At 40.3% G+C, this 14,586-nt stretch overlaps 1 protein-coding gene across 1 annotated transcript; it reads right to left on the bottom strand.

Moving 5' to 3' along the window:
• Positions 1 to 8,077: 8,077 nt before the first annotated feature.
• On the bottom strand, positions 8,078 to 14,124 carry LOC142163945 (uncharacterized). The gene is made up of 5 exons (XM_075221100.1): positions 13,636 to 14,124; positions 13,203 to 13,389; positions 12,410 to 12,597; positions 8,851 to 9,075; positions 8,078 to 8,395 (listed from the first exon to the last, which is right to left on the bottom strand). The coding sequence occupies exons 1-5, from the start codon at positions 14,122 to 14,124 to the stop codon at positions 8,078 to 8,080; spliced, it is 1,407 nt and encodes a 468-aa protein (XP_075077201.1).
• Between the last annotated feature and the right edge of the window lie 462 nt (positions 14,125 to 14,586).

The raw sequence follows: 14,586 nt of genomic DNA, 5'->3' as shown, positions 1-14,586 counted from the left end.
GGAAAACCAACATAGAAGTGCAGGCCATAGTGAAGAACACATATTAGAATAACACAAACTAAGAACAAACAGGAAACTATTACAAGTACTAAAATGCATTCAACTATCAAAATATAGAATAATATGGGAGTATTGAACGATATCATAGCAGTGTAATATCAGGGATTCACAACTAAATCATGCTCACAGGATTCAAACACATATAGGTATGCAGAAGAAAAATATTTACTATTGCAAAGGTTAAAAGCACTAACCAGTAGCAAAATTAGACAGGCAACAGAATAATAAGGATCTTAGAATACCGGTAGCAAGAACCACAGGTCTCTGATGCTTTAGATTTCACAAGAGCCTCGTAAGGGCCCCGAGCAGTGCTCTCCTAAGTTGGAAGATCCCGGTGCTTTCACGATTCCTTGTACAATTGGAAGTGCCGAATTTGCTAAAGCTCTTTGTGTTCTTGGGGCGACCATCAATTTGATGCCCTATTCGGTTTTCAAGACCTTGGGAATTAGGTAACCAAGACCTACCTATATGAGATTGCAAATGGCCGATCGGACCATGAAAAGACCTTTGGGAGTGATTGAAGATGTCTTGGTTCGTGTTGATAAATTTATTCTTCCGACAGATTTTCTCATTCTAGATTGTGAAGTTGATTATCAGGTACCGATTATTCTTGGAAGACCTTTCCTTTCTACGGGGAAGGCTCTTTGTGATGTTGAAATCGTAGAACTCACTTTCCGGGTGGATGATAAAAAAGTGGTATTCCATGTGTGCAAGTCCATGCGGCAACCAAATAGCAACGAGGTGTGCTATTTTGTGGACTTGGTGACCGATGTTATTGTTGATGATACAAGTGCCACAATCAATGTTGGTGATATGTTGGAGGCCGTCCTGCTCAACTTTGATGATCACGAGATGGATGGCTTCATGGAATGTGTGAACTCTTTGCAAGGAATGGGGTCGTACAATTACGCACCCCGAAAACTATATTTGGATCTTGAAAATAGGAAAACTCCTCCTACAAAGCCTTCCATTGAAGTGCCTCCTACCTTGGAGTTGAAGCCATTGCCTCCACATCTTCGGTATGAATTTCTTGGCTCTTGTTCTACTTTACCAGCTATTCTTTCCTCTTGTTTAACTAATGTGCATGTAGATTTTATATTGGCGGTGCTACAAAAGAGGAAGAAGGCCATTGGGTGGATATTGGTGGATATTCGGGGGATAAGCCCCACATTTTGCATGCATAAGATCAATTTGGAGGAAGGCGCCAAACCATCTATTGAACATCAAATGAGACTCAATGAGCCTATGCAAGAAGTTGTCAAAAAGGAGATTATCAAGTAGTTGGATGTTGGGGTTGTCTACCCTATTTTCGATAGTTCGTGAACTTCTCCGGTTCAATGTATCCCAAAGAAGGGGGGCATGACCGTGTTCACCAATGATAAGAATGAGTTGATTCCTAAAAGAACAGTGACCGGTTGGAGAGTGTGTATGGACTATCGCAAGCTCAACAAAGTCACAAGGAAGGATCATTTTCCACTTCCCTTCCTATACCAAATGCTTGATAGGTTGACCGGCCATGCTTTCTATTGCTTTCTTGATGGGTTTTCGGGCTACAACCAAATCCTTATTGCTCCGGAGGATCAAGAGAAAACAACCTTTACATGTCCCTATGGTACTTTTGCCTTCAAGCGGATGCCATTTGGTTTGTGCAATGCACCGACGACTTTTCAAAGGTGTATGATGGATATCTTCACGGACATGATTGAGGACTACCTTGAAGTTTTCATTGATGACTTCTCGGTAGTTGGAGATTCTTTTGATGATTGTCTTGCAAATTTAGATAAAGTGTTAGCAAGATGCGAAGACATAATTTTGGTGCCCAATTGGGAGAAGTGCCATTTCATGGTCGTGGAAGGCATTGTCCTTGGACACAAAATCTCAAAGAATAGAATTGAAGTTAACAAGGCAAAGATTGAGGTGATTTCTAAACTTTCACCTCCAACTTCGGTGAAAGGTGTGCGGAGTTTCTTAGCCCACGCGGGGTTTTACCAGCGCTTCATCAAAGATTTCTCTAAGGTGGTGAACCCTTTGTGCAAGCTTCTTAAGAAAGATACTAAGTTTAACTTCAATGATAATTGCATGAGAGCCTTTGAATTGTTAAAGTTCAAGTTGACAACTACTCCCATCATCAGCGCTCCAATTTGGAGTGTCCCTTTTGAACTCATGTGTGATGCAAGTGATGTAGTGGTTGGGGCTATTTTGGGAAAATATGTCAACAAGATTTTTCATCCGGTATACTATGCTAGTAAGACCATGAATGGTGCCTAAGTCAACTATACCATTACAGAGAAAGAGCTCCTTGCCATTATGTTTGCAATTGAGAAGTTCGGCCCGTACTTGATTGGTGCGAAATTCATTGTTCACACGGATCATACGACACTTCGTTATCTAATGAGCAAGAAAGATTCCAAAGCTCGATTAATGAGATGGGTTCTCTTGTTGCAAGAGTTTGATATTGACATCCAAGATATAAAAGGGAGTGAAAATCAAGTGGCGGACCACTTGTCTCATTTGGAGGAGGAGGGGAGGCCGCATGATGGCCTTGAAATCAATGACTCCTTCCCCGATGAGAAACTCTTGGCCATCTCAATGAAGGAGGTGCCATGGTTCGCGGATCTAGCAAATTTCCTAGTGTGTGGTATCATCCCGGATAAGTTCTCTTCAAACTAAAGGAAGAAGCTCAAACGGGGTTGTCAAGATTATTATTGGGATGAACCATACCTTTTGCGAATTTGTACGGATAGGCTAATTAGAAGATGTGTAACGGAAGAAAAGCAATGTGAAATTCTTGGGACTTGTCATTCTTCGCCATATGGTGTTCATCATGGTGGAGCAAGAACGGCGGCCAAAGTGCTAAGTTGCGGTTTCTATTGGCCCACTCTTTACAAGGATGCTAGTGAGCTAGTGAAAAGATGTGATGAATGTCAATGGGCCGGTGGAATCTTGAAGAAAAATGAAATTCCTCTCACTAACATTTTGGAGATTGATATTTTTGATGTGTGGGATATTGACTTCACGGGTCCTTTTGTGAGTTCTTGTGAAAACACCTACATCTTGGTCGCGGTTGATTATGTGTCTAAATGGGTTGAGGCCGTTGCTTTACCCTACAAGGAGGCGAGAAGTGTGGTGGCGTTCTTGAAGAAGAATATTTTCACAAGGTTTGGTACTCCGTAGGCCATTATAAGCGGGGGGGGGGTCACATTTTTGCAACAAGGCTTTCGACACTTTACTTAGCAAGTATGGTGTTACTCATAAAGTCATGACTCCCTATCATCCACAAGCTAGCGGTCAAGTGGAAGTTTTCACCCGGGAGATAAAGAGTATTTTGTCCAAAATAGTGAATGCTAACCGGACGGATTGGTCCAAGAAGCTTAATGATGCATTATGGGATTATCGGAAGACTTACAAAACACCTATCGGAATGTCGCCATACCGGTTGGTGTTCGGCAAAGCTTGTCATCTTCCGGTGGAACTTGAGCACAAAGCCATGTGGGCTCTAAACAAGTTGAATCTTGCTTGGGATGTAGCTGCTAACTTGAGGGTTGAACATTTGAATGAATGGATGAGTTCCGGTACCACGCTTATGCAGGTTCGTCTTTGTACAGAGAAAAGATGAAATATCTTCATGACAAATATAATTGTAACAAAGAGTTCAAGGTGAGCGATCTTGTGTTGCTGTTTAACTCAAGGTTGAGGATGTTTCCCGAAAAGCTAAAGTCTAAATGGAGTGGCCCTTTTGAAATTGTAGGTGTGACACCTCTTGGTGCATTGGACTTGAAGAACAAAAACAATGAGGTATTCCGAGTCAATGGTCATCGGGTGAAGCACTATTTGGGTAAAGTTGGAGATGGCCATGTTATGGAATTCATTCATTCATTTCAATTGATGGTATTCTGCGTCGTGCCGCGACGTTAAACCAGGCGCTTCTTGTGAGGCAACCCATGTTTCTTTTTATCTTTTCTTTTCTTCTTTTGTAGTTAGGTGTTATTTTTGTGCTAACTTGATTTGAAGTGTTCTACAGAAATGAGTGTGCCTTATAGGAATTGTGTACAGACATGCAACTAAGTAATGGAAAACAAATTGCGGACCGCAATTGATTTGTGTGGACCGCACAATTTGGAATGCTATCGCAAAAGTTCTCTGTGGCCGCACAATTTTCATGCAGACCGCACAAATAGAAGGTAGAAAAATGACAACTCTCTGAAGTTGGTCTGTCAGAATAATGGTCGATCTACGACTATAACAGGAAATCTGCGGCCGCAAACAAAATTTTGCGGACCGCAGATGGAGACCACAATTGAAGCCTCAGGTAATAGAGTGCGGACCGCACATGAAATTGTGCGGCCGCACTCGCCCATATTTGCCTTAGGAACATCAAGAGTATAAATAGAGGGCTAGGGCTATTGTTACTCTTTTCACTCTCTGAGCAAAATCACAGTAATCTTTTGAAGTTTCTTACTAAGTCTACCTGTGCATTCATACAACATCTTTGATCAATCACTCATCTCACTCATTCATTTGGTATGCTTCATAATCTTGTTAATATTTTTCTTTTAATTTTTAGATTTTTAGACAATTTTAGGCTATTTTTTAATAGAATTCAATTGTACATACTTGTGAGGGTTATATCTGTAGTGGGTCAACTAGTACATGCTCTATGGGGGAATGGGAAAATGTATTCTCATGATTTTATGAGAAATTGCGGACCGCAGAATTCCATCTGCGGCACAAACAAAGAACGAACAATTAGTAGGCATTTATGCAAATTGTGGACCGCACATGAATTGTGCGGCCGCAAAACCTGGGCTAGGAGTCAAGATCAGAGAGTGCAAAAAGACCAAGTCTAGAGCCTTAGTGAATTGCGGACCGCATAAGATTTGTGCGGCCGCAGAAGATTGCCTTGCGGCCGTAATCTTAATATTGCGGACCGCAAATGATTGTCTTGCAGCCGCAGTCCTAAATCTGCGGACCGCAGAAAAGTTGCTTCGCGGCCGCAACTCTGAATTGTGCAGCAGCAGAACTTTAGATTCTGCTAGATGAAGAAATCTGCGAACCACACATGGAATTGTGCGGCCGCAGAACCTCCCGAGGGGTATTTTTGTTCGAGATTTTTAGCCTTGCATAAATAGACGAGTTTCACAAAATTAGGTCAAGTTTGAACCTCTGCAATTACGGTAGCCGTTTTTCTTTGGCATTTTTGGAAGTTTACTTTTCTTTGGTGTATTTTACAATAGATTTAATCAGTTTAAGGTTTCATTATGAGTTTAGTTAGTCTTTCTTCTCTATTTTCTTCAAACCCAAGTATGAGTAGCTAGATGTTTATTAGGGTTGTGACCCAACCCTAGTGTGTAAACCTTATGGGTATCTAATTTAGTGCTTGTTTATGATTGGGTGTTTATTATTTAGCTGAGTTTATGCTTTAATTGTGGGATTAATGGTTGCAAATATTAGTTCATGCCTATTTGACTTAATCTCTTCTTGAGAAAGAGAGACCTAGTCTAGGATAACTTAGCTAACAAGGAATTGGGTCAATCGAGAGATTCATTAATCCAATTAAAGGGATCAACCTAGAAATAGCAATAACCCGACTTGAGCTTTTATCAACTGTTTTGTGGGATACCCATTTGGTCTTGAGAAATCCAAATTGGGCAAAACCATTCTCTGACCAAGAGGTATTGAGTGGGTAATTTAGAGTTGATAGTTGTAATACACCCCAATCAATAAAACAAGAATTAAAGTCTTTATCTCATCACGTAAACACCTAGGTAATGGTTACAACCCTAGGCTTTTTATCAATTTGGAAAAACCTCAAACACAATTATCTATAGTCTTCTTTCTTTATTTTGCAATCTTTAGAGTAAAATTTGAAATAGAAAACAAATTTTTGTGTGGAAGTGCAATCTAGATAATTCAATATATACCCCTATCTCCCATCTTAGCTCCATGTGGATTTGACCCCGACTTTTAGTTGGGTTTCTATTATTGCAAACGACCATTTCATACCTTATTTGAGGTGTGTATTTGGACGCGATCAGATGCAGGGGATGGTCCTTTGAATTTGACTTGATTGTTAGCCGAGCTGTGTACCATTCCGTAACTGTCGGAGCATTTGAATCTCCATGCGATGAGAGTATCTCTACCTGATGGGATTAATTGAATTTGAATTTAAAATTTCCGCATGATAGGACCATCTCCACGCAATGGGAGTAATTGACTTTGAATGTAAAATCTCTGCATGATAGGAGTATCTCCACGAGATGGGAGTAGTTGACTTTAAATGTAAAATGCATGTAATCTGCATAAATAAAAACGTCAAAATATTCAAGATAAAATAGAGAAGTAAAGGAGCATGCCCAAGAGGTACTGCAGAACTAATTTGCGGCCGTCGATCGACGAAACATGTGGCAGAATTGGATGGTCCATCCTTCGATTGACGAGGTTGGCGACGAAGTTTGCAACTATCAACTTGGAATCATCGATATGGCAGAGTGATGGAGTGATATGTGTGAAGTGCACTAGTCGGTGAAGAGAATAGTTTTCCATATACAAGGTTCCGATTGGCGAAGCCGGTGGCTCGATATGTGCGAGGTGCTCCAATTGGTAGAGCAGACGATTTGATATATATAGGATTTTGATTGGTGAGGCTGGTGGTTTGGTATGTACAAAGTGCTCCGATTGGTAGAGAAGACATTTTGATATATACACGGCACTTCGATCGCGTCGAAGATTTGATTCTAGAATACCTGTAAAGAATTTGGAGTTAGTCTTTAACCATGTGAGAAAAGGAATTGAGTAATAAAGGAGAGATAAGGGCTCATGAGATTATAGCGGGCCCGTCATCGATCCTGGTGCGCTTTGATATCTTTTGGATCATGTGAATCCTGCGCTCCAAGAAAAATTCTTAGTAGGGGATGTTTATTTGTGCTAATTGTAGACCTGTCCTTGCCCCGAATCTGGTAGGTTATACCGTGAAGTTCGATAGATGGAAGAGTAAAACTTAATAAAGATATTTTGATTTTTTTTATGTATAAGATAAACACTGTTGTTCCATATTATGACATGTTTAGAAGTTCCTTCTAACACGAGTACTGTTTCTTCATGGCTATGTCCTATTGATGAAGATCTTCTTGATATTCCCCTGATGACGTAGCTTTTTGCCATCACGAATACGTCATAATCTAAACTAATGCATTACAAAAGCTTTCCTAGGATTATGACCGAACCCTTCAGGTTGCCTACGTGTCCGAACGGAATCAGGTCTGAACGTAGTTCGGCGATGATAAAATGAATATTTGATGACTAAGTCTGACTCAGGCAGCCTACGTGTCCAAATGGAATTAGATCAAGACATAGTTCAGTTACAATGGATGATTGAATCCAACGTGGATTACCTACGTATTTCTACCAAAGGAAATCAAGTTGTGGTGTAGTTCCAAATACATACAAAATGATATTTGGATTTCTATTACAAAAGGGTAAGGGAGATGGGACCGTACGTGGGATTCCTACATATTCATCGTGAGAAATTAGATCATGCGAAGTTTTATTACAACAAAACCCTAACTTTATTGTCTTCAAATGTAGTATCTCTTGACTACGTCTGAATTGATGTGTTTTGTGCTGACTCTTCCATCCATTTCTACTAAGATTAATGCTCCACTTGACAATACTCGATGGAACACGTAAGGACCCTGCCAATTTGGTGCGAACTTCCCGTTGGCCTCCTCTTGATAGAGGAATATCTTTTTCAAAACCAATTGCTCCGGTGTGAACTGCCAAGGTTTAACTTCCTAATGAATGTGTTGGCCATCCTATTTTGATATAACTGACCATGACACACTACGTCCATTCTCTTTTCATCTATGAGCATGAGTTATTCTTGCCTGACACATATCCATTCTGCATCATCTAGCTTAGCTTCCTGGACGACTCTCAAAGATGGTATCTCGACCTCTGCATGTATCACAACTTCTGTGCCATAACACCAACATGTATGGCATTGCTCCAGTATATGTTCTCATAGTGGTAGGGTAACCAGTAAGGCAAAGGACATCTTCTCGTGCCATTGCTTGTGATTGTCCACTATCTTCCGTAAGATCCTCTTGATATTTTTGTTGGCTGCTTCAATTGCTCCATTCATTTGTGGCCTGTAGGATGTGGAATTGCGGTGGACAATTCTGAACTTCTTACAAATCTCCTTCATAAGATCGATATGGAGATTGTCTGCATTGTCAGTTATGATTGAATCCGAAATCCCGAATCTGCAGACTATGTTGTTACAGACAAAATCTACCACTACCTTTTTCGTGACAACCTTGTATGTAGAAGCTTCGACCTATTTGGTGAAGTAGTCGATAGATACCAAGATGAAACAATATCTGTTTGATGCAGTGGGTTCTATAGTTCCAATCACATCCTTGACGTAAGTGGCAAACGTGCAAGGAGAACCCATTACGTTTAACTCATTCGGCGAAAACAGGATGAAATCCCCGTAAATCTGACACTGGTGACATTTTTGCATGTAGCAGATGCTATCACTTTCCATGGTCATCCAAAAATATCCGGCTCTCAAAATCTTCTAGGCTAAGGTGAAACCATTCATATGAGGCCCTCATGTTCCTGCATGTATTTCTTCCAATAACCTTGTTGCTTTAGTGGCATCTACACACCTAACAGACCCAAGTCTGGGGTCCTCCTATACAGGACTTCCCCATTAAGGAAAACATGATTTGCTAGTCTTTTCAATGCTCATTATTGACCATTAGTGGTATTTCCTGGGTATTCTCTTACTTCAAGGAACCTTTTGATGTCGTGGTACCAAAGCTTACCATCTGGCTCTTCATCTATGTGAAAATAGTATGCATGCTGATCTCGAACTTCTATCTCAATGGGGTCAATGTAATTCTTGTCTGGATGCTGGATCATGGATGACAAAGTTGCAAGAGCGTCGGCGAACTCATTCTGGACTCCAGGAACATGTTTGAACTCGATCTTAGTGAAATTCTTATACAACTCCTTTATGCAGTGCAAGTATGGAAGGATCTTGACATTCTTGGTGGTTCACTCATCTTGAAGTTGATGCATCAGCAAATCAGAATCTCCTATGACCAAAAGTTCCTTGATGTTCATGTCGACCGACATCTTGACCCCGTGGATGCATGCTTTATATTATTGCGGACCGCATAAGATTTGTGCGGCCGCAGAAGATTGCCTTGCGGCCACAATCTTAATATTGCGGACCGTAAAAGATTGTCTTGCAGCCGCAGTTCTAAATCTGCGGACCGCAGAAAAGTTGCTTTGCGGCCGCAACTCTGAATTGTGCAGCAGCAGAACTTTAGATTCTGCTAGATGAAGAAATCTGCGGACCACACATGGAATTGTGCGGCCGCAGAACCTCCCGAGGGGTATTTTTGTTCGAGATTTTTAGCCTGGCATAAATAGATGAGTTTCACAAAATTAGGTCAAGTTTGAACCTCTGCAATTACTGTAGCCGTTTTTCTTTGGCGTTTTTGGAAGTTTACTTTTCTTTGGTGTATTTTACAATAGATTTAATCAGTTTAAGGTTTCATTATGAGTTTAGTTAGTCTTTCTTCTCTATTTTCTTCAAATCCAAGTATGAGTAGCTAGATGTTTATTAGGGTTGTGACCCAACCCTAGTGTGTAAACCTTATGGGTATCTAATTTAGTGCTTGTTTATGATTGGGTGTTTATTATTTTGCTGAGTTTATGCTTTAATTGTGGGATTAATGGTTGCAAATATTAGTTCATGCCTATTTGACTTAATCTCTTCTTGAGAAAGAGAGACCTAGTCTAGGATAACTTAGCTAACAAGGAATTGGGTCAATCGAGAGATTCATTAATCCAATTAAAGGGATCAACCTAGAAATAGCAATAACCCGACTTGAGCTTTTATCAACTGTTTTGTGGGATACCCATTTGGTCTTGAGAAATCCAAATTGGGCAAAACCACTCTCTGACCAAGAGGTATTGAGTGGGTAATTTAGAGTTGATAGCTGTAATACACCCCAAGCAATAAAACAAGAATTAAAGTCTTTATCTCATCACGTAAACACCTAGGTAATGGTTACAACCCTAGGCTTTTTATCAATTTGGAAAAACCTCAAACACAATTATCTATAGTCTTCTTTCTTTATTTTGCAATCTTTAGAGTAAAATTTGAAATAGAAAACAAATTTTTGTGTGGAAGTGCAATCTAGATAATTCAATATATACCCCTATCTCCCATCTTAGCTCCATGTGGATTTGACCCCGACTTTTAGTTGGGTTTCTATTATTGCAAACGACCATTTCATACCTTATTTGAGGTGTGTATTTGGACGCGATCAGATGCAGGGGATGGTCCTTTGAATTTGACTTGATTGTTAGCCGAGCTGTGTACCATTCCGTAACTGTCGGAGCATTTGAATCTCCATGCGATGAGAGTATCTCTACTTGATGGGATTAATTGACTTTGAATTTAAAATTTCCGCATGATAGGACCATCTCCACGCAATGGGAGTAATTGACTTTGAATGTAAAATCTCTGCATGATAGGAGTATCTCCACGAGATGGGAGTAGTTGACTTTAAATGTAAAATGCATGTAATCTGCATAAATAAAAACGTCAAAATATTCAAGATAAAATAGAGAAGTAAAGGAGCATGCCCAAGAGGTACTGCAGAACTAATTTGCGGTCGTCGATCGACGAAACATGTGGCAGAATTGGATGGTCCATCCTTCGATTGACGAGGTTGGCGACGAAGTTTGCAACTATCAACTTGGAATCATCGATATGGCAGAGTGATGGAGTGATATGTGTGAAGTGCACTAGTCGGTGAAGAGAATAGTTTTCCATATACAAGGTTCCGATTGGCGAAGCCGGTGGCTCGATATGTGCGAGGTGCTCCAATTGGTAGAGCAGACGATTTGATATATATAGGATTTTGATTGGTGAGGCTGGTGGTTTGGTATGTACAAAGTGCTCCGATTGGTAGAGAAGACATTTTGATATATACACGGCACTTCGATCGCGTCGAAGATTTGATTCTAGAATACCTGTAAAGAATTTGGAGTTAGTCTTTAACCATGTGAGAAAAGGAATTGAGTAATAAAGGAGAGATAAGGGCTCATGAGATTATAGCGGGCCCGTCATCGATCCTGGTGTGCTTTGATATCTTTTGGTTCATGTGAATCCTGCGCTCCAAGAAATATTCTTAGTAGGGGATGTTTATTTGTGCTAATTGTAGACCTGTCCTTGCCCCGAATCTGGTAGGTTATACCGTGAAGTTCGATAGATGGAAGAGTAAAACTTAATAAAGATATTTTGAATTTTTTTTATGTATAAGACAAACACTGTTGTTCCGTATTATGACATGTTTAGAAGTTCCTTCTAACACGAGTACTGTTTCTTCATGGCTATGTCCTATTGATGACGATCTTCTTGATATTCCCCTGATGACGTAGCTTTTTTGCCATCACGAACACGTCATAATCTAAACTAATGCATTACAAAAGCTTTCCTAGGATTATGACCGAACCCTTCAGGTTGCCTACATGTCCGAACGGAATCAGGTCTGAACGTAGTTCGACGATGATAAAATGAATATTTGATGACCAAGTCTGACTCAGGCAGCCTACGTGTCCAAATAGAATTAGATCAAGACATAGTTCAGTTACAATGGATGATTGAATCCAACGTGGATTACCTACGTATTTCTACCAAAGGAAATCAAGTTGTGGTGTAGTTCCAAACACATACAAAATGATATTTGGATTTCTATTACAAAAGGGTAAGGGATACGGGACCGTACGTGGGATTCCTACGTATTCCCCGTGAGAAATTAGATCATGCGAAGTTTTATTACAACAAAACCCTAACTTTATTGTCTTCAAATGTAGTATCTCTTGACTACGTCTGAATTGATGTGTTTTGTGCTGACTCTTCCATCCATTTCTACTAAGATTAATGCTCCACTTGACAATACTCGATGGAACACGTAAGGACCCTGCCAATTTGGTGCGAACTTCCCGTTGGCCTCCTCTTGATAGAGGAATATCTTTTTCAAAACCAATTGCTCCGGTGTGAACTGCCAAGGTTTAACTTCCTAATGAATGTGTTGGCCATCCTATTTTGATATAACTGACCATGACACACTACGTCCATTCTCTTTTCATCTATGAGCATGAGTTATTCTTGCCTGACACATATCCATTCTGCATCATCTAGCTTAGCTTCCTGGACGACTCTCAAAGATGGTATCTCGACCTCTGCATGTATCACAACTTCTGTGCCATAACACCAACATGTATGGCATTGCTCCAGTATATGTTCTCATAGTGGTAGGGTAACCAGTAAGGCAAAGGACATCTTCTCGTGCCATTGCTTGTGATTGTCCACTATCTTCCGTAAGATCCTCTTGATATTTTTGTTGGCTGCTTCAATTGCTCCATTCATTTGTGGCATGTAGGATGTGGAATTGCGGTGGACAATTCTGAACTTCTTACAAATCTCCTTCATAAGATCGATATGGAGATTGTCTGCATTGTCAGTTATGATTGAATCCGAAATCCCGAATCTGCAGACTATGTTGTTACAGACAAAATCTACCACTACCTTTTTCGTGACAACCTTGTATGTAGAAGCTTCGACCTATTTGGTGAAGTAGTCGATAGCTACCAAGATGAAACAATATCTGTTTGATGCAGTGGGTTCTATAGTTCCAATCACATCCTTGACGCAAGTGGCAAACGTGCAAGGAGAACCCATTACGTTTAACTCATTCGGCGGAACCAGGATGAAATCCCCGTAAATCTGACACTGGTGACATTTCTGCATGTAGCAGATGCTATCACTTTCCATGGTCATCCAAAAATATCCGGCTCTCAAAATCTTCTAGGCTAAGGTGAAACCATTCATATGAGGCCCTCATGTTCCTGCATGTATTTCTTCCAATAACCTTGTTGCTTTAGTGGCATCTACACACCTAACAGACCCAAGTCTGGGGTCCTCCTATACAGGACTTCCCCATTAAGGAAAACATGATTTGCTAGTCTTCTCAATGCTCATTATTGACCATTAGTGGTATTTCCTGGGTATTCTCTTACTTCAAGGAACCTTTTGATGTCGTGGTACCAAGGCTTACCATCTGGCTCTTCATCTATGTGAAAACAGTATGCATGCTGATCTCGAACTTCTATCTCAATAGGGTCGATGTAATTCTTGTCTGGATGCTGGATCATAGATGACAAAGTTGCAAGAGCGTCGGCGAACTCATTCTGGACTCCAGGAACATGTTTGAACTCGATCTTAGTGAAATTCTTATACAACTCCTTTATGCAGTGCAAGTATGGAAGGATCTTGACATTCTTGGTGGTTCACTCATCTTGAAGTTGATGCATCAACAAATCAGAATCTCCTATGACCAAAAGTTCCTTGATGTTCATGTCGACCGACATCTTGACCCCGAGGATGCATGCTTTATATTATTCCATATTATTTGTGCAAGGGAATCTTATCTTATCTGAAGCCGAATAATGTTGTCCTGATTCGGAAATTAGGACTGCCATAATTCCTACTTCTTTGAAATTTGCCGCCCCATTGAAAAACATTTTCCATCCCGGATATGACTCTGAAATGACATCCCCAACAAACAACACTTCTTCGTCAAGGAAGTATGTGGTAAGTGGTTTGTAATCCTTGTCCACCGGGTTTTTTGGGAGATGGTCATCCAACTCTTGTCCTTTGATGGCTTTCTGCATTACGTACACAATGTAGAATTCACCGAGGAGAATCTGCCATTTAGCTAACTTTCCTATAGGCATCGGCTTCTGAAAGATGTACTTGAGCAGGTCGAGCCGGAATATCAAGTGTGTGGTATAGGCCAACAAGTAATGTTTTAGCTTTTGAGAGATCCAAGTTAAAGCGCAGCATGTCCCCTCTAATAAGGTGTATCTGGCTTCGTACAGTGTGAACTTCTTGCACAAGTAGTAAATAGCTTGTTCCTTCTTTCTGGTCTCATCCTGTTGTCCCAACACACATCCGAATGCATTATCCAAGACGGACATATATAGCAATAGCGGCTTCCCCGGTTCAAGAGGAACTAACACTGGTGGACGCAACAAATATTCCTTGAGGTGCCAAAATTTGACGGGCCCAAAACATACACCAAAATTATGCTCGCTAATCAAATATAATATATTATAATATCGTATCCAAAGGGATTGAATTTAAATAGTTTTCTCGTAGTTTCTAGCTTGGTTTCTATCCAAGAAGATCAACAATTGAGATTTATATAATTTCTAACTAAAATTAACTAAGAATCTAAAGCTATTGACTAATGAAAATCGCAACAAGGAACAAGCAAAGAAGGTTATCAATGGGAGAAGATAGGGTTTTGATAGGATAAGTGCAAGATAATTGTTTGGGATCTAACTCTAGATAATTTACTTCTAATGTTAAGTGAGTCTCTCGAATTCACTCAATTATTAGTTCAAACGTTCAACAAACACTCCTCTGTAGATTAAGTC

The sequence above is a fragment of the Nicotiana tabacum genome, chromosome 9 (genome assembly GCF_000715075.1).
Source record: "Nicotiana tabacum cultivar K326 chromosome 9, ASM71507v2, whole genome shotgun sequence".
NCBI lineage: Eukaryota > Viridiplantae > Streptophyta > Magnoliopsida > Solanales > Solanaceae > Nicotiana > Nicotiana tabacum.
Note: the sequence above shows the minus strand (reverse complement) of the source record. Positions and strands in the feature narration are given on the sequence as shown.

Excerpts from the sequence above, each read along its gene's own strand:
- LOC142163945 (XM_075221100.1), bottom strand. The coding sequence starts at position 14,124 with ATGTCCGTCTTGGATAATGCATTCGGATGTGTGTTGGGACAACAGGAT. Across the intron at positions 13,390-13,635 it reads GGGCGGCAAATTTCAAAGAA|GAGTTGTATAAGAATTTCAC; the intron begins GTAGGAATTATG and ends CACTGCATAAAG. Across the intron at positions 9,076-12,409 it reads AGATGTCCTTTGCCTTACTG|GAGTTGTATAAGAATTTCAC; the intron begins GTTACCCTACCA and ends CACTGCATAAAG.